The sequence below is a fragment of the Myotis brandtii genome, unplaced genomic scaffold, assembly GCF_000412655.1.
Source record: "Myotis brandtii unplaced genomic scaffold, ASM41265v1 scaffold565, whole genome shotgun sequence".
NCBI classification, from domain to species: Eukaryota; Metazoa; Chordata; class Mammalia; order Chiroptera; family Vespertilionidae; genus Myotis; species Myotis brandtii.
The window spans coordinates 1,996,076-2,017,500 of NW_005370105.1; the positions used below are offsets into that span (position 1 = coordinate 1,996,076).

Genomic DNA, 21,425 nt, shown 5'->3' on the forward strand with positions numbered 1-21,425 from the left:
GGGGTGTGTGCGGGGGGAGGGGTGTGAGTGTGGGGAGGGGTGTGAGTGTGGGGAGGGGTGTGAGTGTGGGGAGGGGTGTGAATGCGGGGAGGGGGGTGAGTGTGGCATGGACCGGAGGTCACTGGGAGCTCCTCCCAGGGGACCTCTGACCACATCAGCAAGGTGCGCACTCTATCCACCGCGGACTAACACACATCTCGAAACGAGAAAAACCAGTTACTGGGGGAATAGTGTGCAAGTTATAGCACAAGCCACAGACTGTTCAGAAATATGGATCCCTTGATTTTTTAATTTTTTGGGGGCAGGGGGTTAATCCTCACCCGAGGATATTTTTCCATTGGTTTTTAGAGAGAGTGGAAGGGAGAGACACAGAGAAACATGGATGTGAGAGAGACACATGGATTGGTTGCCTCCCCAACACGCCCCAAACAGGGCTGGGATCCAGCCTGCAACCGAGGTGCGTGCCCTTGGCCGGAATCGAGTCCAGGACCCTCCAGTCGCTGGGCCGATGTTCTATCCACCGAGCCAAACTGGCTAGGGCTGGAGCCCATTTTTCAAAACTGAATTGATTGGGGTGACATTGGTTAATAAAATTATACAGGTTTCAGGTGTACGATCCTATAACACATCACCTGTATATTGTAGTGTGAGTTCACCACCCCAAGTCAAGTCTCCCCCCATCTCCATTTATTTCCCCTTTACACTCTCCCACCTGCCCCACCCCTTCCCCCTGGCAGTCACCATGCTGTCTGCCTGTGAGGTTTTTATTTTTATTTATTTACTTATTGTTGCTCATCCCTTCACCTTTTCCTCCCAGGCCCCCTACCCCCATCCCCATTATATTTTTTATCAGTTGGGTTTTCTCTCCCTTCTCCACCTCCCGAGATGTTTTTGTAAGTTTAATCTTCTGTATGTTTTGAAAAGAAAAGTCGGACAACGACAGATGGATGAACATTCTTCTGCTTTCCCCAGCGGTCCATTTTTTTCTGGGTTTCAGGATCTCTTGGTGAGTGGCACCTCCGGGGGCTTAAATGGTTCATGTTACCTCTCATTTCCTATCACTCCGTCTGACGGAAAGCAGAAGAATTTTGGAGAATCGAGAACAACACCTCATTCATGACACCAGGTTTTACAACGAGGTCAGGCGTGTGTGTTGTCACAGTTGCCGGGAGCACAGCCCGTGTGGGCAGCGTGGCACGGAAGGTTCTGGGAAGACCGGGCAGAAACTGTCCCTGATTGGGGCGCCCACGACCTTTCCGGACTTAAACTTGGTCTTCAGTGGGGAGATCGGAGTTGGTGGATTTAGTGCTATTACACGAAATCGGAGCCAAATTTTGTTTAATCTTTTGTCTGCACTCGTGGGCTCTCCATTTCTTGTTTTTGATTTGGGGGATAAAACATTGGAAAAGGCTGAAATTGTGAGTCAGATGTTTACCCCTGTACACACAGAGGATCCGATCCCTGCGGGGTTATTCGGTTTTGAGGCGCTTCGTTTAGAGATGAGAGCAAGGGCAGACTCCCACGTGTGTGCTAATTTCATAGGTGGTAGCCACTGTGTCCTTTTCCAGCCTAACGAAAGAATCCCACGGACTTAATAAGCTATGGAGCCACCTAACAATTTACAGTGGCATTGGCCTAGCCCCGAGAAGTCTCCAATTTCAGGGCACAGAGAGCAATAGGAAGGGGGGAGGGACAGGCTCTGTCTCTCCAACTACTTCGGTTCCTGTTCAAACCTGAAGAGTATCTGTCTGCACTCTCGCTGCCAGAGTGCCCGGGGGAAGCGGTCCCTACTTCATGTTCCATTAATAACTGCATTGAAATGTAGGAACATCCTCCACTAGACTGCACGTCACCTCTGCCTACAGTATTCTTATTAGTCTTCACACTGTAAACGCCTTGAGGGATGTATCTTATTTGTCATTCTTTGGGTACTCAGTATAGTGCCTGGCACAGATAGAATATTGCATAAATGTGGAATGAATGAATGAATGAAATGGACAATTGCAGTTTCCTTATTCTGAGGACACGTCCCTTGAGGAAAGATCAGGCTTGAAAACAGATTTCTGTTAAATAATTCCATATTAGTTGGATCAGTTGGATCCAGGTGCCACATTTGTGTTGCTGGGCAACTTATATGGTCTTCCACTAACCCTTCGCTTTCTCTAATATTCACTCTCCCCATCTGTAAAAGTATACTCATCCCTGGCTCCTGTGTGTGTGTGTGTGTGTGTGTGTGTGTGCGTGTGTGTGTGTGTGTGTGTCAGGATAAAATACAATATTCCTTCGAAGATCGCAGTGTCTGGCCCATGGTGAGAGTTTAATAGCTTATTAGACTGGAAGTGGGCTCTGTGCTTTGGGTCAGAATGGAGATGCAGCCGGGTTGTTTGTCATGAATAGAAACTATACTTTAAGTAAATCCTTACAGTGCCACCTAGTCTATGCGGGATTCCATGTTAAACCATGGCTTGTCCCATAATGATAGCAACCATTTACCAAGTACAGAGCGATTCCTCCTCCGATTAGGAAGCCGCAGTAGACGTCCACCGGGTGGTTCTTGTACTGCGTTATGCGCGTCAGCCCGCAGATGATGCCGCAGATGATGAACGTGAAGACCAAGAGGGGCTTCAGGAGCTTCGAGGAGTCCGTTAACGTGGAGTTGAAGTACATCTTACACATGAGAGAAAGAGGTTAAGTCGGGGAGGAAGGTCATTTTACTATGACATCATCATCAAATAAAAAGCTGGACTCCAAAGTCTAACCAATGCGCTCGACACCAGTGCTACTGTCCCGCTCCCCCTGCTCCCTCTACGCTCTCTCCCGGAGAGGAAGGACACGCAAGACAGAACTCATCAAGAAATTAACCTCATTGAGTTACACGGAATCTGAAAAAGATGGACGCGGTACAGTTAGCCACACGCGCGTTTAGCCTCCAGGTATTTGTCATAATCCCTGTTCATCTGTCTCCCGTAGGAGCTAATGAACTATTGTATTAATCGGCTATGATGACAGTTCATGGTACAGCATTTATCCTATCGACACTGACTTAGAACTCACAGTTACAGGAGCAAAGCTGCTCAAGCTTGTGCTTGTGTGCGTGTGTGGACGTAAGACGATGCTTTCAGTTTTAGAATTACAACCTCCACGCAGTTCACAGTCCCCTCTTATGAAGCCCACTATTCCACTACAGGGATGCCAGGCTCCAGGCCTAACACGGCTGCGCAGAACCATCCTTTCCTCTAGCCCTGTCCCTGGCAGCACCGTTTCTGCTCTGGGTGCCGTGTGCAGAAGGACCCCTGCGCCGGAGCCGACTGTTATGTTGTTACACGGCGGCCTGATGGACTTGGGAGGAGAAAGGCTCATTCCTGACTTCCTCTGGGACACAGACCGACGAGAAGGACCCCGTTACTCACCGACACGTACACAGCGGCAAAGGCAGCGAGGGTCGCATGCTGGGAAGGGAATGATTTTCTGCAGAAGGAAGACAGTCAGATTACGCCTCCTGTTTCAGACACACGCCCACGACCAGCCCCAGAATACCGCGTGGCTCACACGTTCAGCTCAAACGCCGCCAGGCAACAGCAGTGCCTGTCATTTGTTTTGTTTTCTGGGGAAACATTTGAGTGGCAGGAGAGGCACCGCTCACCACCACTGGCATTAAGGCCGCGTGAGGCACCTTCCATAGCGGGTGCTGGCCCTGCCCGGCCACTTCCCCACAGGACTGCAATGACGGTGGGAAGGAGAAGCGGATTGGAAGACATTGTAATTGTTTGGTGTTAGGATCATGTCAGTTTAAAGTGAAAGTTCATAAAACCTAGGATTTTAAAGCTTTTCATTTTTTCTATGCTCCTAAATATATGGTTTCATGTACATAAAATTTTAAGGCAAAATTATGTTCTCATAGCCATGGGTCTACGTGTGTGTGTTTTTACAGCCCATAAAGCATAAGAAAGATCTCGTCTTCACAAAACGTTCCTCTGTGTGTTCCCCTTTGAAAGGAGTGTTATCTCAGGAGCCACAGAGCTTCTTGTTTAGTTAAATAATTGAAGAAGCAGGGAGCTGGAGGCTCACAGGATAAGGGGAGAGACATTGGAAAAGAAACAAAAGAAGAACAGAGATTTCTTTTCATGGAAAAAAAATTCTGTTATAATCGTGTCCTCCTAGTTCAGTGATGGCGAACCTATGACACGCGTGTCAGAGGTGACATGCAAACTCATTTTTTTGGTTGATTTTTCTTTGTTAAATGGCATTTAAATATATAAAATAAATATCAAAAATATAAGTCTTTGTTTTATTATGGTTGCAAATAGCAAGAAATTTCTATATGTGACACGGCACCAGAGTTAGGGTTTTTCAAAACGCTGACACGCCGAGCTCAAAGGGTTTGCCATCACTGTCCTAGTTGTTTCGTTCCCAATGGAAAGGGTTACCATTCAATACGGACAAGATGACGTGAGAGGACTGAGGAAGGACAGAGGCCACAGGTCACAAATGTGGGCTCAGAATTGTTGAATGGACCCGAGGACCCGAATGAGCTCACTCCACACATCAGGCTCCGACTTTCTGCGAATGTGCTTTTCAACTGGTTTTGACCCTGAAACCGATCTTTGGGAAGTCCTTCAATGACAAATACAACTCACATCACAGTCACTTACTGCCCCTCATCCCTCTGAGACTTATTTCTCTTGAACTTCCAAAATACCTCTTGCCGTGCAAGTTTCTTTTTTTACTTTATTGATTGAAAAAACGTTCATGCATTGGTAGGTTCTTGAGTTTTTCTGTCTCCTGTTTTTTTGAAGTGCAAGGTCAGAAGTTGTACAGATCTTCTGGGTTTATTCATGCAATCCCAGATGTTACCCCTTTTAAAACTCTACCGAAAGGCCAATTCCCATGGTTGTTTCATAAAACACATAATGGATGAGCAAATATCATGGACATTTAGTCTTCCTCTTACATCAGGACGGATACATACCGACTGTAAGCACGGCAAACTGTCAATAGCCTATAATAAACCAATCACGATCACCTAAAGCGTCATGAGCAGAGGGCGATCACAGAACCCGAGTAAGGTTGGCGATGGGAAGATAGTGGCAGAGTGTGAGCCTGACATGTGGACACAGAGAGGAAGACAGGGAAGGAGCCGCCGCTGGGCTTCTAGGGTGTCTACTACAGAGCTCACTGAATGGAAAAGCAAAAGAACGTCAACATCATGGCGGCCACAAACCGCCGGCCTCGGGGGCCCCCAGCTGCTAAGGAGCCTGCGAACCCCGAGCTGGCCCGGGCTCGCCTGCCGCTCCTACCTGCCGCTGTTGATGACGGTGAGGTCCGAGCCCGAGCAGATGTCTTCCACGATGTAGGAGTTTTCTTTGCAGGAGACGTTCAGGGAGGTGTAGTTGGGCTTGCACACCGTCAGGAAGTAGGGCGCCTGGTACCCCGTGGACAGCTGGATGATGTCCGTGATGAGGGCCGTGGAGCACAGGCCGAACACGTGAACACCTGTGCGCCAAAGGGCAGAGCTGTCACCAGGTTAGCGCCTGGCACGGATGCTGGTCACCATCGACCTTCAAATATGTGGTGATCGTTTTCTCTATTTCGAGGAGATAATATAGAACATCCCTAACTTCTAAACAGATGCTGAAGGTCAATAGAATGGCAATGAGTATCTTCAAAGTAGTCATTTGAGGTACTGATGTCAGTTTGGTTAAATAAGGCCAATTCCCAGTTGTATTCACCATAGAACCCCTGTCACCATAGGACCCCTGTCACCATAGGACCCCTGGAACATGTTAAGGTGACGGGTTGGGTTAAATACCAGGAATGAAGGAGAATTAAAAACAATTTGAAGTTGCTTACCATGCTGAGCTGCCAGGGCTCCGTCTCCCTCTTCCCCTCCGACCCCCCGCAGCCCCTAACTCTAGCCACAGCCGCCAAACCCTCCAGAACCTGCCCTGACTCCCTGAGGGCTGCAGGTGCACTGGGATGCTCACCCAGGCAGAGCACCGGGATGCTCACCCGGGTGGAGAGCACTGGGATGCTCACCCGGGCAGAGCACTGGGATGCTCACCCAGGCAGAGAGGGGCAGGTGGGCCCTGCGTGGAGACGGGGTTATGTCCTGGGCACAGGGCGTGGGAGTCTTTCTGCTTGGAATTCAGGGATGACGTGCTTATATCTCCTGGTCCAGAGTCTCTGTTTCTTCGTCGCCTAGAGCCGGTCTCAGACACAGACTCCCAACCCCACTGCCCACGCGCACACTGACCACCCCTCCTGCTCAGGGCCTTCCTGGCCTTCCCCTCGGGGGTCTGACTCTGCTCACAGGGCCTGATCTGAGCTCGCTGCCTCCTCTGCACGTCTGGACCCTCCACTCACTCTCACCTGCCAGGCTGGACCCCCACCCCCGATGGGAGAGGCACGCGGTGGTTCCTCAGTGCCTCCCCCAGACCAGGAGCCGCCTGCACGCCGCCCTGTCTGACACTCCCGTCTCTGCTTTTTGTCATCGAACAACCCCTCTAGCCGTCCCCCTCCACTCGCTCACCTGGGATTCTGGACACAGGACCTTTGCTCCCACAGTCCAGCTCCTGGCAGCAGGCGGGGTCTTGGAGGGAGTATGGGAAGGGGAGAACCACCCCCTTTTCCCTTTGGAGAGTGAGAATCTCCAGACCCACGGGGCTGGGCTTGCTGACGGGGACGCGGCTCTCTAGGGAGAACTGGGCCATCCTCAGTCAGAAGGCTTCCCAGGGGTCACGTGCCTCTTCCCCGGGCATGTGCTGCATTAGGGAGCGTTTCTCAGGTCAGCTCTGCGCCCGGCGTCTCACTTCCTTGCCTCAGTTCCTGACGCTGCCACGGGGCCTGGCCTTGTCTCCCCGTCTCCCTGGGCCTTGCTTAGTGGGCAGGGTCCCGGCCATGATCCAGACCAGACTCCCCCTCGGTGCGGGACAGTTGTGTTTAATGACCTACGAGGTGCTGATGGGCCCGTTCCTCTGAGATGACAGGTTGCAGGTACACGACCTTTCCACTGACTTATTGGGAATGAATGTACAGCATTCCTGTTGGCGTGAGGAGCTGTGGCTTCACTTCTCAACCCACTTACAAATAAAAAAAGACCTGTGACTCAAAGAACATTAAGACGTTTCCATGCCAACCAGAAGAGACGGAGGTTTAGATGCTGGATTGATTCAGAGGCTTGCTCGCCAGGCCTGTGGGTTTTCTGCGGGTCTCATAGAACAGAGGAGGGAGACTTCGAGAGGGTAACCAAGGAGGAACAGCCACGGTGCGGGGCTGCAGGGTGACATCTTACGTGCAGTAGTTTCTGGACAAAGACACTGCAGGACAATCCACCTGGAATCACTGATGTGACCAAAGTCATTGCTGAGGAGCCATTCATTCCCACTGGCCTGCTGACACGTACTCTCACTTTAAAAAGGAACACAGCCCAGCCAGCATGGCTCAGTGGGTGAGCATCTATCTATGAACCAGGAGGTCACGGTTCGATTCCCGGTCAGGGCACAGGCCCGGGTTGCAGGCTTGATCCCCAGTGTGGGGCGTGCAGGAGGCAGCTGAGCAATGACTCTCTCTCGTCATTGATGGTTCTCTCTCTCTCTCCCTCTCCCTTCCTCTCTGAAATCAATAAAAGTATATTTTAAAAAGTGAACACAGATCCAATGGAACCATTTCAAAGTAAATGCATGCTTCCGCCAGAACTCAGACAAAAACATGCTGAAATGCGCACGTTAAATTACAGCCTTAGAGACCTAATCTCTGTGATTAAACAGAACATTTCTGTTTGAAACAACTGTTTCCTTTCTTTGCGGCTCCCACACTCACCGACGAATCGGACGGCCCTTCTGAGGAAGGAGTTGAAGTTGCAGCCCCCGGCGTTGATGTTGGGCTCCAGGCCCACGCCGTTCCTCCGCTTGGACAGGCAGCAGTAGAGAATGCCTTCCCCCACCATGATCTGCAAAGACAAGAGGGGCCCGCGTGGGCTCATGGGCTCAGGTGAGTGATGAGTCACCGCTTAACACACGGTCAACGCAACAAGGCAGAGAAGCGTTGTCTTAGCAGCGGTGTGACCGGTTTCTCCCTCGCAGCCCGGCCCCCGAAAGGGCATCGGTTGGACCTTCTGAGCTCCTGCCGCTGGTCAAGGGTGTGATGGCATCTGGAGTTTCCATGTGGCAGCACCAGATCTGGCCCTTTGCTCACCAGCACCCAGTGGCTCCTAACCCATTAACCCCCCGGGGACGGATTCTGCCCTCATTCTTGAAATCTTGGCACTTCATTCCTAAACCCAGGAAAACAAGATGCCCGAGGAGCATGGAATAGTACCGGGGTGTGGTCAGGAGCACTTACCAGCAGATTGTGGCAATGAAGCAGCGGGGATTGCGCAGAAGGGTCTACCCACAGAGAGCATGCGCGAGGGGAGGTGGGTGCTGCCAACGCAGAGTGTCCGGTGGGAGTTTCTGGGACATGGACGTGCCCTCCGCCCTGCCTGCTGCGGGAGCCGCTACCCACCCGTGCCCACTGAGCACTTGACATTCAGCTGCCGCAGTTGAGGAGCCCAGTTTTTATTTCATTTCATTGTATTTAATTATTTAAAATGTAAGGCAATCTGGATTTAAAGGGAAATAGCCACAGGTGGCTAGGGCTGTCTTATCGGAGGATGCAGGCTCCCGGAGGCTCTAGGGAAGCTAATGTCTGGGGAAGCCTCCAGGACAGTTGAAATGGAATTGTGGCTGATGTGGCTGATGTGGCTGATGTGGCTGAAGTCATTTCTGAGATGTTCTCCATTCCTACTGGGCAGAGTGTCCCGGGTATAAGCCAGTTAGAAACGTGTTGCCAATGGACAGACGAGCACACTGCCCAGCAGAAAGGCTGTCTGATAGGGGCCTGCACTTGCCGTAGGATTCTACGACACTGGCTGTCAGTGAGGGGAGTGACTATAGTTAGACCCCAATCGAAGGATGTCCCCTTGTATGTGGCTCCTCAGCACCCGCCCTGCCCTCTAGCATAGCCGGTTAAAGTGCACGTCAGTCATGCCCTTGATGATCTCTCCCTAGCGCCGACCCTCTGAGAGAGACCCGTTTCTCTTTACCTGTTACCCTCACTGTCCGACTCAGTCCCTGGCACTGTGGGGCCTGCACCTGTCCCCTCACTGTGGGATTCTCGTTGGCTAATTACCCTGGGCGTCTGGGCTGTTGGTCACTCTGTATAAGGGAAGCAAGATCTGAAATCATGAGTTTTATTTATGCAAAAGAAATCTAAAATATTTGGGGTTACCGTGCCTAAGAGATTATTGTGAAATTAGAATTGACTTGTGTAAGCATGCAGAACTGAGAAAAGCAGGGTTACATGAGATCCCAGCAGTCCCTTCAGTATAAGTGGTCGTGTCACTTTAAGGATTACGACCATGATTAGGGCTGAAATAGATTTTTCCAGGGAAACGTCCCAGTTCCAGTTCTGAGCATAATATTTTATGAACTATTTAAAATGATAGGCTTTTAAAAACTCATGATAGGGACCCCATGGCCTTCTGCTCTGTTTAATTCTATAGGTACTATGGAATCTGCATTTGTATAAAAATCAATTTTCTTAATGAAACTCTACCAATAACCACGTATGTGTGAAAAATCATGCGGCATACATGCTAGGCTTTTAAGATCAATCATAGAGAAATAATCAAAAGGATTTTTTTCCAAATCATTGAACGTTGAGTTAATTATACGTCTTGAAAAATATCATCCTACATTATCTCTTTAAGGTAGGCATGGCAACACAAAAGGTTCTGTATTCTGCCTGGTGCACCACGCGCATGGAATCGCATAATGGTTGTCTCAAATTGATCATCGCAAGAAAATTACCCACTCATTCCCGAAATGCATTGTCATAGGGCTAAAAGAGATTGAGTTCGTTTTCACTTCTTCAATAACAATTCTGTGGATAATTTTGTTTCCTTCTTTTTAATTACATCTGTAATGATGATGCACTTCTTATTAGTGAATGCGAGGTTACATAAGAATTTGTTGGTACGGCGCCATTCGGAAATGGTGTCTTACCGTGCAACACAACAGCCATGATCTCAAACGACCTTGAAGTTTCCGGAGTTTTCTATTAGAGCTGCTTAATATGCTGAAACACATATGTCAACACTGTGCTCTCCGGCTATCTGGCTTGATTATAGAGAGAGCGGTGTGTTGTTGTTTTTAACCTTTAAAACATTATTTTATTTTATTTTTTTAGAGAGAGTGGAAGGGACGGGGAGAGACAGACAGAATAACATCGATGTGAGAGAGACACATCGAATGGTTGCCTCCAGCAAACACCCTAACCAGGGATTGAGCCTACAACCAAGGTATATGCCCTTGACTGGAATCAATCCTGGGACCCTTCAGTCCACAGGCTGACGCTCTATCCACTGAGCCAAACCGGCTAGGGCTTTTGTCCGCATTTTGACATCACCCAACTGTCCCTCTCTCCAAGGAGAACATCAATGTTTTCCTCACACTTCCATTCAACCTTGGTCTTATGCCATTGCATGGATTTTCAAAATGACCGAATTTGGTTAAAGATGGAATTCTCCTCAGGGAGGGGAAGTGCTTGCTGATGTATTTCCAGAAGCACCTGCCTGTTTCCATGTCCATTTCTCAGGGCTCAAGAAAGAAAACTTTGCCCAGAATCCCCCAGGAAGCCTCTTTCCATTGCATGTTAAGAATTTCTTATGGGAAATGAGGGAATCAGAGAAGCAGAAACACAGAGATGAGGCCCAGGTCCCCGTCCCCAGCACATCTGTCAGCAAAGGGATGGATGTGAGAGTCATGGTGCTGGGTGGGGGGTTGCGATACAACTAGCCTTGCTTTCCTAGCTGCTTAATAAATGTACCCGGGGAGAAGGACAGGGATATAGAAAAGCAAATTACTCAGCTGGGTAATATCAACACAGCCTTTTGAGCAGACTCGTGGCCATGTGTACAGTATTTTGTTTCAAACAAACCAATCGATAAATTTGTCCATTGCCCCCCAACGAGGAGAAATGCTTTCTAGTGTAATAGCGTTAAAGCACATATTCATTTTGCTCTTATAAAAGGAGTGGGCGGTATGGATTTTTCACAAGTCCTTAAAGAAGTGACAGGAAAACAATGTTCTTCTGAGCAACATCGCACTTTAAATGTGTTCTCTTCGTCCGGGTCTCAGCTTCCTGCAAATGCATCATTAATAGTTCCCAGCACGCGGGAGTCACTGCGCTCAAGCAACTCATTGATTTTCAAAGTGTTTTGAGGTCTTCTAAGCGTGATGAAGTTCTTTGGAAAATTAGGTTCTAATTTCATCTGGAGAGAGCATTTGGTGTGATTTATGTGCAGTGCAAATAGCATGTTATGATTATTAATGTAGGGGGAATTTTTAGAAAACAAACTCACAGCCAATGCAAGCATAGACTTTAGAAGGTCAATGCTAAGACTCTCCCCAAACTGCTGACGTGCCGAGCCGGCACCGGCCAGCTTGTTAGGAAAGGGGAACAAACCCCGTTCCCAGGCAGCGTTTTGTTCAGCAGCCCCCCCCCCGCCCCCGATGTTCGTGAGCCCGAGGAACGCAAAGTCCGAGTCCCTCCTGTCAGAAATAAATACGATTCACCTTGAAACATGTTCGCTGTCCTTTAGGTAGGATTCGGGGGGCACAGGAGATGGGGGGAAGGGTTGGCCAGTCTTATTTATGAATGAGTTTCTCAAAAAGCATGCTATTGCCCTGGCTGGGTGGCTCAGTTGGTTGGAGCATCGTTCCAAAAGGTTGCAGGTTCGATCCCCGGTCAGGGTGCGTACAGGAGATGGATGTTTCTTTCTCACATCAACGCCTCTCTCTCTCTCGCCCCCCCTTCCTCTCTCTCTCAAATCAATAAACATATACTCAGGTGAGGATTAAAAAAAAGAGTGTTATTCACAATGTGTCTGTTGACAACCTAAAAAGAACTATGTTTTTATTTCAGTTTCAGCAGGGGAGGGCATTTCTTTATGTTACATATTTTTAAATGCAAGTGCCTGTTCTGCATCTGAAGTGTTTTCTCTCTGTGTGTGTGTGTGTGTGTGTGCGTGTGTCACGTGATTTATGCCCTCTCTATAGTTGGTGACCCACAGTGCTCGGAATCAGTGAAAAGTGCCAGTCAAGTAAGAAAGAAAATGCTAAGAGATATCAACATGCACCTTTGAGAAGAGAGTCTAATCTGTTGGCTACATAGTCACCTGTTTTCCCTGCAGCTGCCACACTTCAGATACCCCATACGCACGCGGATAATGCATTAATGAGTGTGTGGACCAGCCACTCAACAGTTACAAACCTCCCACCCCCCCGCAAATGATTTAGAAACCGCTAGCCAACCTTCATGTTTGCAATCACATCTCCTTTAGTTATTCATGCCAGTGATTTTAAACTGTGATGTATTCCCCCGTGATGTGGTCAAGGCCTCTCAGAGACACGGTCTTTCCGGGCCTGGAGCTAGACTTCACCTTTCACTTGCTTTGAACCCATTGGCTGCACCGTGTGGGCCGCCTTAGTTTTCTGGGGCCGACGGCCCAGTTTGGGGGCAGTGCTCACCGTAATGGCAGGCCCCGCGAAGGCCAGGCTCAGCAGCATGAGCAGCGGGATGGCCTCCTGGGTGGGCTCGATGTACGGCATGCTGAGGCTGCGGTCATAGCAGCTGAACCCCGAGTGCACGGGCTTGAAGACATCCGTGAGCTCCAGGAAGTACAGGCTAACCACCGACGAGGCCAGGATCGGCAGCTGAGGAGGAAGGACATGGGTCGCTTTATGCTCGCCCGCAGGTCACACACAGAACCCGACGCCTTGAAGTAGGAAATGAGTGTGTGCCCAAACAGCTTCAGAGCTCACGTCATTCATGAGCACTATTGCCTCTGCCTTCAGAGCCCACCTCCCGGTCATCCACCGGGGTCAGCCGGTTGCTAGGAGCCCATGCGGTCACTCACCTGTGCTCCCGGGTCACCTCCTAACTGGCCTTCCACTTTCACTCCTACCCACCCCACCCGACCCAGCCATTTCCTACCCATCACCCCAAGGGCTGAGGACAAATATCTGAGGACAAATCGCTTCTATGTCAACCCCTCCAGTGGTTCCCATTCTGGTCCAGATGTCACCCCGGGGGATGCGAGTTTCTGCAGGACTGGCTCTGGCTTGCTTCTCACATCTTCTGGTACATGCTTATACCACTCCCCAGCCCCGGCCCATGACAGCCCAACTGGTCTTTGCTATTTTTTAAAAAATATTTGAGATCTACTTGACGTGCAACATTATATTAGTTTCAGGTGTACAACATAATGATTTGGTATTTGTATATATTGCAAAAGGATCACCACAGCACTCAGCCAACATCCATCACGACACAAAGTTACAAAGCATTTTGTCCTTGTAGTGAGAACTTTCCAGATCTAGTCTCTTAAATCTATAATACAGTCTGATTAGTTATAGTCTTCATGCTGTTCATTATATCCTCAGGACTTATTTATCTTAGAGCTGGACATCTGTAACTCAGGACCCACTTCTCCCATTTTGCCCACCCCACCTCTCTCCACTGGCAACCACCCATCTGTTCTCTGTATCTGTGGGTTTGGTTTGCTGTTGTTTGAGATTCCACATGTAAGTAATACTGATTCCACACACAGTAATTGTCTTTCTCAGTCTGCCTGAGCACAACGCCCTCTAGGTCCATAATGTTGCAAATGGCAAGATTTCCTTCTTTTTCATGGGTTAGTAATATATTGTATGTATGTACCACATTTTCTTTATTATTTTATCAGTGGACACTGGGGTTGTTTCCATGTCTTGGCTATTGTAAATGATGCTGCAATGAAGATGGTGGGGTACATATCTTTTCCGGTTGGCATTTTAGTTGCCATTGGATATATACCTAGAAGTGGGATCATATGGTAATTCTATTTTTAATTTTTTGAGAACCTTCCATACGCTTTCCACAGTGGCCGCACCAATTTACAGTCCCACCAATCGCACACAAGGGTTGCCTGTCCTCCATATCCTCACCAACACCTCTCTCCTCCCTTTTCGATCATAGTAACTCTTACGGTGTGAGGTGGTGTCTCACTGTGGTTTTGATTACATTTCCCTGCTGATAGTGATGTTGAGCACCTTCCTATGTCTGTGTTGGGTATTTGTATGTCTTCTTTGGAAAAAAATGTCTACTTAGATCCTCCAGCCATTTTCGGATTTTTTGAAGGTATTGAGTTATATGAGCTCATTTATCTTTTGGATATGAACCCTTTATCAGCTTTGCGACTATGGCCTCCCGGTGGGCAGGTAGCCTTTCATGCTTGCTGATGGCTCCGTTGCCGTGCGGAGCTTTTCATGTGATGGAGTCCCATGGCCTCTGCCCTTTTCCTGTGATACTCGTTCCCCTTCTACCCCGGGCCCTTGGTATTGGCTGTTCCTTCTCTCCTTGGTGCTCTTTCCCGGCTCTCTGTCTGGCTGGCTTCCTCTCGCCAAGTAGCCTTGGCCCACCTTCCCTCTCCACCCTTTCCATCTTGCTCGCTTTTCTTCCGGGCCCTGACCATGGACTGAAATGACCTTGTCCGTGTAACACTTCACATACTTATTTTTCACTGCTCTCCCTCTGCCCCGGAAACCCATGCTCCATGGAGCGAGCGTCGGCCAGTGTTAACTGCCGAGTCCCCAGGGCGCAGTTCCCCCCGGCACATGGCCGGCATGCAGTGCATCATTAATAACGTAATGAAGCCACAAACACTTGTTGACAAGTGACTGCGTAAATGAGTAAATCTTAATTTATAACAAGAACTAGACCAGAGTCACCAGATTGAGCCAATGCAAATCCGGGTCATTGGGCGAGATTAGGCTTTAAGATGAGCAGAGAATGACTTTTACTGTATGTCCCGTGTGACATTTGGGACTATGTACAGTAAACATTATTTATTGTTCATCAGAAATGTTAATGTCACTGGATGTTCTGCAGCTTATCTGGTAAACCTAAACTAGACATGAGTTATTTTCTAGACTGTGTGCTATGGATTCAATTATTCATTCAACCAACCCACCTACGCTCAGTGCTCCGTGGTGCCAACTATCATGTGGCAAACAAGCCGGGGGCGTGGCCATCAGGGTCACAAGCTCAGGGAGAGACCGCTCCGAGCCAAAGAGAAAATGCCCTGAAGACGCTGTCCGGTGCTGGGCCTCTCAGCGCCTGAAAATGCAGGCGTGTTGCTGCCAAAAATCTGTTTAGTTTAGTCCTTGCCGGTGTGGCTCAGTGGATAGAGCATCGGCCTGCGGACCAAAGGGTCCCGAGTTCTATTCTGGTCAAGGGCACGTACCTCAGTCGCAGGCTCCTTCCTGGCCCGGGCCCTGGTCAGGGCTCGTGCAGGAGGCAACCAATCGATGTTTCTCTCTCACATGGATGTTTCTCTCTTTCCCTCTCTCTTCCACTCTCTCTAAAAATCAATGGAAAAATATCCTCGAGTGAGGATTAACAAAAAAACACTACAAAACAAAAACAAAAAACTCTTTAGTTTAAGACTTAGTTACTTGTGGACAATATAATATTTATTTAATGAAACAGAGCAGGTTTTTAAATAAAGACGTTATTGACCACCATGATTTCTGGTTTGTGGTTTAAAAATAACTACGTTGACGAGACAGCATGATGCCTTCTATTCCCAAGAGGTTCTCGTGTGATGAGGTGACCATAGGGCTCTGGTCCTGGGGTGGCGCCTGGGAGGCTGTGATAGTAGTGTCTCCACTCACCACCAGGTGAGCCAGGGAAGGTTTCCTTCATCTCAGTTTTCTGACCTGTGGCTCGGGGACAGGCTAGCGCCCAGCATCACAGGCAGCCCAAAGGGGTGAAGTGGTACAAGTCAGACCCACAACAGCGGGAGGAAGACCAGTGTATACACGTGAGTCTCATTATTGTCGTTGCTGTTAAAACGATCAATAATATCTTCGTCTCCTTTCTCATAATGCCTGCCCTGGGGCGGTTCCCTTTGAGAGGATTTCCTCACTCATGAGTTCCCAGCGCTCCCTTTAAGGCAGTGGTCAGCAAACTGCGGCCCCTTGAGCGTGGCTCTTCCACAAAATACCACGTGCGGGCGCGTACGTACAGTGCAATTGAAACTTCGTGGGCACACTCAAGGGGCCAAAGAGCCGCATGTGACTCGAGAGCCGCAGTCTGCCGACCACTGCCTTTAAGGGAATTATTAGACGCTGGTCTTTACCAGCCATACCTGGGACAGATCAGTTGCAGTCTTTGCTCCGCTTCCCAACTAAAAACCTCCTGAAGGCTCAGGCCTAGTCGTATCATTCCTGTATTTCCACTATTACTACACATCAGAGAGACCTCAAACACACATGCATATATACATACAAGAAATCAACATCCGAGCGACATGATTTCCTCCAGACATGCCTCCGCTTGAAACTGCCAGTTTCCCAGACACGCCGTTTTCCCACCCATGCGTTAATCCTTCTATTTGTTTTCAAACTAGGAATCACATTTTTCTTCCTTTTTGATGTCTGTTTCTCTGACTTGTTTAAAAAAGTCTCTTTTACTCTGTCTTTTATATCAATTTGTTTCTAAGAGTGGTTCGAACAAAATATTTATACCACTTGGGGAAAAACAATTTGATCCATTGCTTTCCTGTACCGTGTCTTATACTGGACAGTGTAATGCATTAAATGACAATGTTTACTTCTGACACATATATCTTCAGAGACATCTTTCATCTTTGAAATGCTCAACAGCAGAACTTTCGAAATTTCACAGATGGTATGTGCAAAATTTGGCATAGACATGCACGTAATACAATCACACTGGCATCTTCCGATTGCACTGAAAGTGAGATTTAAAAAGATATTTAAAGAGGTTTATGTAATCATGCATTAGGAATTTTATTCTCTAGTTGTGTTGTAGTCAAGAGTAAAAGGATGAGCCACACTGTTTTTATGCACTAATACAGAGGAGGAAAATTACCTGGAGATTGGAAAACAGTTTCAGAAAGAAAAGACTGACTCTTATAATTACCATCTGCTGAGGACTTGTGAGTAATAATAATAGAGCAATTTGTACAGAGAACATTATAACAGTCTTAGAGAACAGGGCAAATAAAGGAAATGTGTTCCAAAAGATTACATTTGCTAGAGAATACTGATTTTTTACACCAATTTTATTATTATTATTTTATAATTTAGGGTGAAGGTATGGTGCATTTTATTTTATTATTATTTCTTTAATCCTTACCTGAGGATATGTTTTTACTAATGAGAGAGAGAGAGAGAGAGAGAGAGAGAGAGAGAGAGACATAGGGTGTGCCCCCCCAAAAATGTAGACACAATTTAACAACTGATAACTCACTTAATTTTCACTCCATTTCAGGTTTAACTTATTTGAAATATTGGGCGAAGCCAGTCTAAGCCTTGAACAAGGAAAACTTATCCTAAAGTGCAAGTGACTTTTTTCTTTTTGTGGGGATACATAAAAGATAAAGTTCAAGGTGCAAAACCGGCAGCAGTTGAGGAATGGAGGGCGCACGGATACCCAACAAAATGATTCTTGATGTTTAAGATTTCATTGCTCCCGTTATCCGCGGAGCCTGGACCAGACAGTCATCCTCTGAAAACAGGTTTTCACACACAAAAAAGGTTCATTTCTGTAGATGCTTTTACACTTTGAAAACAAGCTGTATGTTAATAAACACCGACTTTATAATCCTGCAAAGTGGGGATACATTTTGGGGGACACCCTGTATTTCCTGGTTCCCACACCCAAACGACACCCTGGCTTATCTTTTCTTCAAAATGCGTTGGTTTCGATTCCCTGCACTTTCACTTCCTTTGTGATTTATACCTAAACAGTCTAATGTCAGTCTCAGAAGCATGTGCAGCAAGGAGGGAGGCAATTAGCAGAGATGAGTGTCTAATTACTGGCAGGAGAAACACCTCAACATTAATTGGGTCCCAATGAGCATTTCTGCCCGTGGCCCCATGTTCCAGAACTCACGTCACCGTGAGGAAACCACTCCATTCTGCAGCTACGGGAAGGCCATTTCTCAGCTAATTTATTCTAGAAGAAGCCATAGAAGGCTGGGGTGCGCATCGTTAGAAAGTTCAGTCCCAATCCCTTCCTCTCTGTGGCCAGCACGGGCGAGGAGCACCACTTGGATTTCCGGCAAGTCCTGGGGCCTCCCCGAGTCTCGGTGAGCAGAGGCAATAGCTACTCCTGGGCTGTATTTGAGGGTCAAGTGAGATCATGTATGTGAGCACATTACATTAAACTGCAATGGGAAATTCAGAGTTATTTTACTACCAATGATGTGAATTATATTCTAACCCTCCCAATGTCGCCTCTTCCTTCTCCTGTCCGTCAGAGACCTCATGTCAAGGGAAGTGACTGTGAAATTCTAGGTGGACCAATCTTCTGATGTTAGCTAGACCCATGCTTTTCAAAGAGCCTAGCCGTGCAATCTCGAGTCTGTGGTGTGTAAAGCATTTGAATCTGCGATGCCTCCGATACCGTTATTTTAGGCTCCCTAGGGAGAAGGATGGTATCTTACTCCCCGCCCCGCTGAGTCTTTGGGTGCCTGTATGTGGAAAGAGGCGTGTGTGTGAGTGTATGTGTATGTGCGCGTGCACACACATAAAAGAAGGCATTTCAGCCCTAACCGGTTTGGTTCAGTGGATAGAGCGTTGGCCTGCAGACTGAAGGGTCCCAGGTTCGATTCCGGTCAAGGGCCTGTACCTTGGTTGCGGGCACATCCCCAGTGGGGAGTGTGCAGGAGGCAGCTGATCGATGTTTCTCTCTCATCGATGTTTCTAACTCTCTATCCCTCTCCCTTCCTCTCTGTAAAAAAAATCAATAAAATATATTTTTTAAAAAATAAAGAAGGCATTTCAAACCATGTGCATCGACAGCCCTATGCAAACACCTTTGCCTACAGGTCACCCTTCTACCTCCGTGAAGCGAACATTGGCTAGTGATCAAAATGCATGTCATGCGTGTAAAGCACCGTGTCTCCCTGAAAGACCCGCTGTCCCCTTTGCTTACGGAGCACCTCTCTCTCCTTGGCCTCGAGGGTCACTTACCCCGGCTTGTTCACATACCGGATGGACGGGACGCCTGTCTCTGAACAGAAGGCGAGCGGGGGCAGAGTCTGAGCAGAGTGGATGCGCAGGCAGGAAGCACATTTAGGCACATGCACAGCCCCTCCCAGGAGCAGGGGGAGGGGCGGGGGGGGCCTCCCCTGGTTCCAGGTGTGCAGCCAGCAGCGGAGCCATCCTGAGGGGTACTCCGCCCCGTGGAGGGCGCGGGGGAACCCACAGGGCAGCAGACCGCTGCCCCTGCTGCTCTGTTCTCCCCGATAAGACCCCGGTGCGCTTGGTGTGAGAGTTCCTGCCCCACCTTGACCTTCCCTGAACAGAGCAGACGGAATAGCCAGACGTACTCATATGAGTCGTTCCAGGGAGCCGCAATGCCCACCCCCCAGTCCCTTAGAGAGGGGCGGGCCTGTCTCCCTGCTCTCTAGAGGGTCTCTGGCCGTCCATCCTGCATTTACGTTTCAGGGAGACCATCCGCAAGCCAGGTTTGTGGCTGTTCTCTGCACCCCAAGACACAGTGTCATGGATGCTCATTCAAGCTCCACCAATGGGCTTCCAGGAGCTGCTGCCCTGAGGGGAGTTCTCAGAGGGCAGCCACCAGGGCAGGGCGAACGGTGATGCGGGCTCCCACCCGGGAGAGGAGCGGCTTCAGGGCCATGTTCCTGCCTCGAGACTCCTCGTGAGGCGTGTTCACTGTTAACGTTCTAGACGCAGGGACCTGCCCGCCGTTCAAGGTGCCTCTGAACACGCCGGGGTTCAGCCCTCATCCCCCGCTGTGCACCCCTCGGGGGGAAGCGTTTTCCTCGAAGCCCCGAGGCTCGGAGGCTCTCATCCACGCGCAGCAGCCCCGGCTGACCTCCCTGTGCTCTGTCCGGGGTGGGTCCCCGCAATCAACCCGCCTCTCCCAGGCACAGGGAGTCCATCCCGACGTGAATGAAAGTGCCTTCCTACAAACAGCCGGTCAGCCACGTGGCCAACGGCTGGGCAGGGTTTAACTCAGAAGCAGGTGCCCATCTCTCTTACCTTTTTATAAAAATGTTTTCATCCATTTCAGAGCGAGGAAAGGAGAGAGAGAAACATCCATGTTGAGAGAGAATCATGGATCGGCTGCCTCCTGCACACCCCCCACTGGGAATCGAGCCCGCAACCCGGGCCTGTGCCCTGACCGGGAATTGAACTGTGGCCTCTTGGCTCACAGGTCGACGCTCAACCACTGAGCCAGGCCGGCGGGGCCCTTTACTCTGTTCATCAGGGCGTCTTCTGCTGCCCACATGTCTCTTTAGGAAATTCTTTATTATCTTTTGGTAAAATCACCTAAAACACGGCCTCAAAACCCCTCCTGGAAAGAGGAAGGGCAGCAGTGAGTGGGCCCATTCGTTACGAAGTCAACAGGACAGTTTCTTTTCTCCCAGGGGTGATGGGTGAGGGAGGCAGCCATCATCTCTCTGACACTTTTTGCAAACCACCTTCCTCTTTCTTCCAAGGGACTCGCCTTAAAACCATTTGTGACCCTTGAGACAACACTTGCAAATAGACTGTTTTCCAGGAAGACAGCCTGACCAGCCCCTCCCCCAGTGTCGGGCAGGGGCGGCCCCACCACAGATAAGCCTCCCGAGCCACAAGCACAGGATCTGCCATCTGTCCTTGCAAGTGCTGAGCCTCCATATTTGGCCGAGCAACGGCCGAGGAGGGGTATGGATCATTCAGCAACAGTCTCCCGTCTGCCATGCAATGCAGGCTCCAATCACACATCACAACGCCATGCCCCTCGCCACCTGCATTCACTCCACCGTGCACCGCATTTCTCCCGGCCTGAGATTTCATCCGCCTCTGGCTTAGCAAGGCCCCCGGGTGCAGGAAAGGCCTGCACCTGCCAATCTCCATGGCCCTCCCCCACGCCCCCTCCTGAAGCACTGCATTCTGGTGAGTTAGAGACTCCTTAGGAATACGCGTCAGGTTAACTGCTTGTCTGTAATCCTGCTCAGCACAGCTCAGGACAAATGCACATGGACAAACCTCATAAGACCAGATGATGTCACTTCTTTCACACATGCGTGCATACCGACATGGAGCCATCATGTATGCATGTGTGTGTGCATGTATAATTTTTTTGCCAACCATGGAAAAGGGCCCGTAGGTTGGTGGCGAGACTCGCAGGCCCAGTTTTAGGAGCAGATGGGAGCACCATAGTGGCTCTGCCAGGAGAAGGCTTTTATGGTTTGTTTGTGTTTTTGGTAATAAAGCCACCCATAGTCCTAGTGCTCTGTACACAGCCCGGCCCTCACGCACTGGGGCTCGGCTGTGTGCATTTTGCGCATTTGAATTCCT

At 49.1% G+C, this 21,425-nt stretch overlaps 1 protein-coding gene across 1 annotated transcript in view; it reads right to left on the minus strand.

Annotated features, from left to right (window-relative positions):
- The window catches only part of PLPPR4 (phospholipid phosphatase related 4), a 23,679-nt gene extending 2,786 nt beyond the window's left edge, over positions 1-20,893 (minus strand). Inside the window, exons 1-6 of the mRNA XM_014549654.1 lie at positions 20,873-20,893; positions 12,570-12,755; positions 7,819-7,948; positions 5,298-5,493; positions 3,411-3,468; positions 2,494-2,667 (exon numbers count right to left, since the gene is read on the minus strand). Of these exons, the coding sequence (XP_014405140.1) occupies positions 2,494-2,667; positions 3,411-3,468; positions 5,298-5,493; positions 7,819-7,948; positions 12,570-12,755; positions 20,873-20,878 (750 nt within the window). The 5' untranslated portion in view covers positions 20,879-20,893. The remainder of the gene's footprint in view (positions 1-2,493; positions 2,668-3,410; positions 3,469-5,297; positions 5,494-7,818; positions 7,949-12,569; positions 12,756-20,872) is intronic.
- Positions 20,894-21,425: the final 532 nt, after the last annotated feature.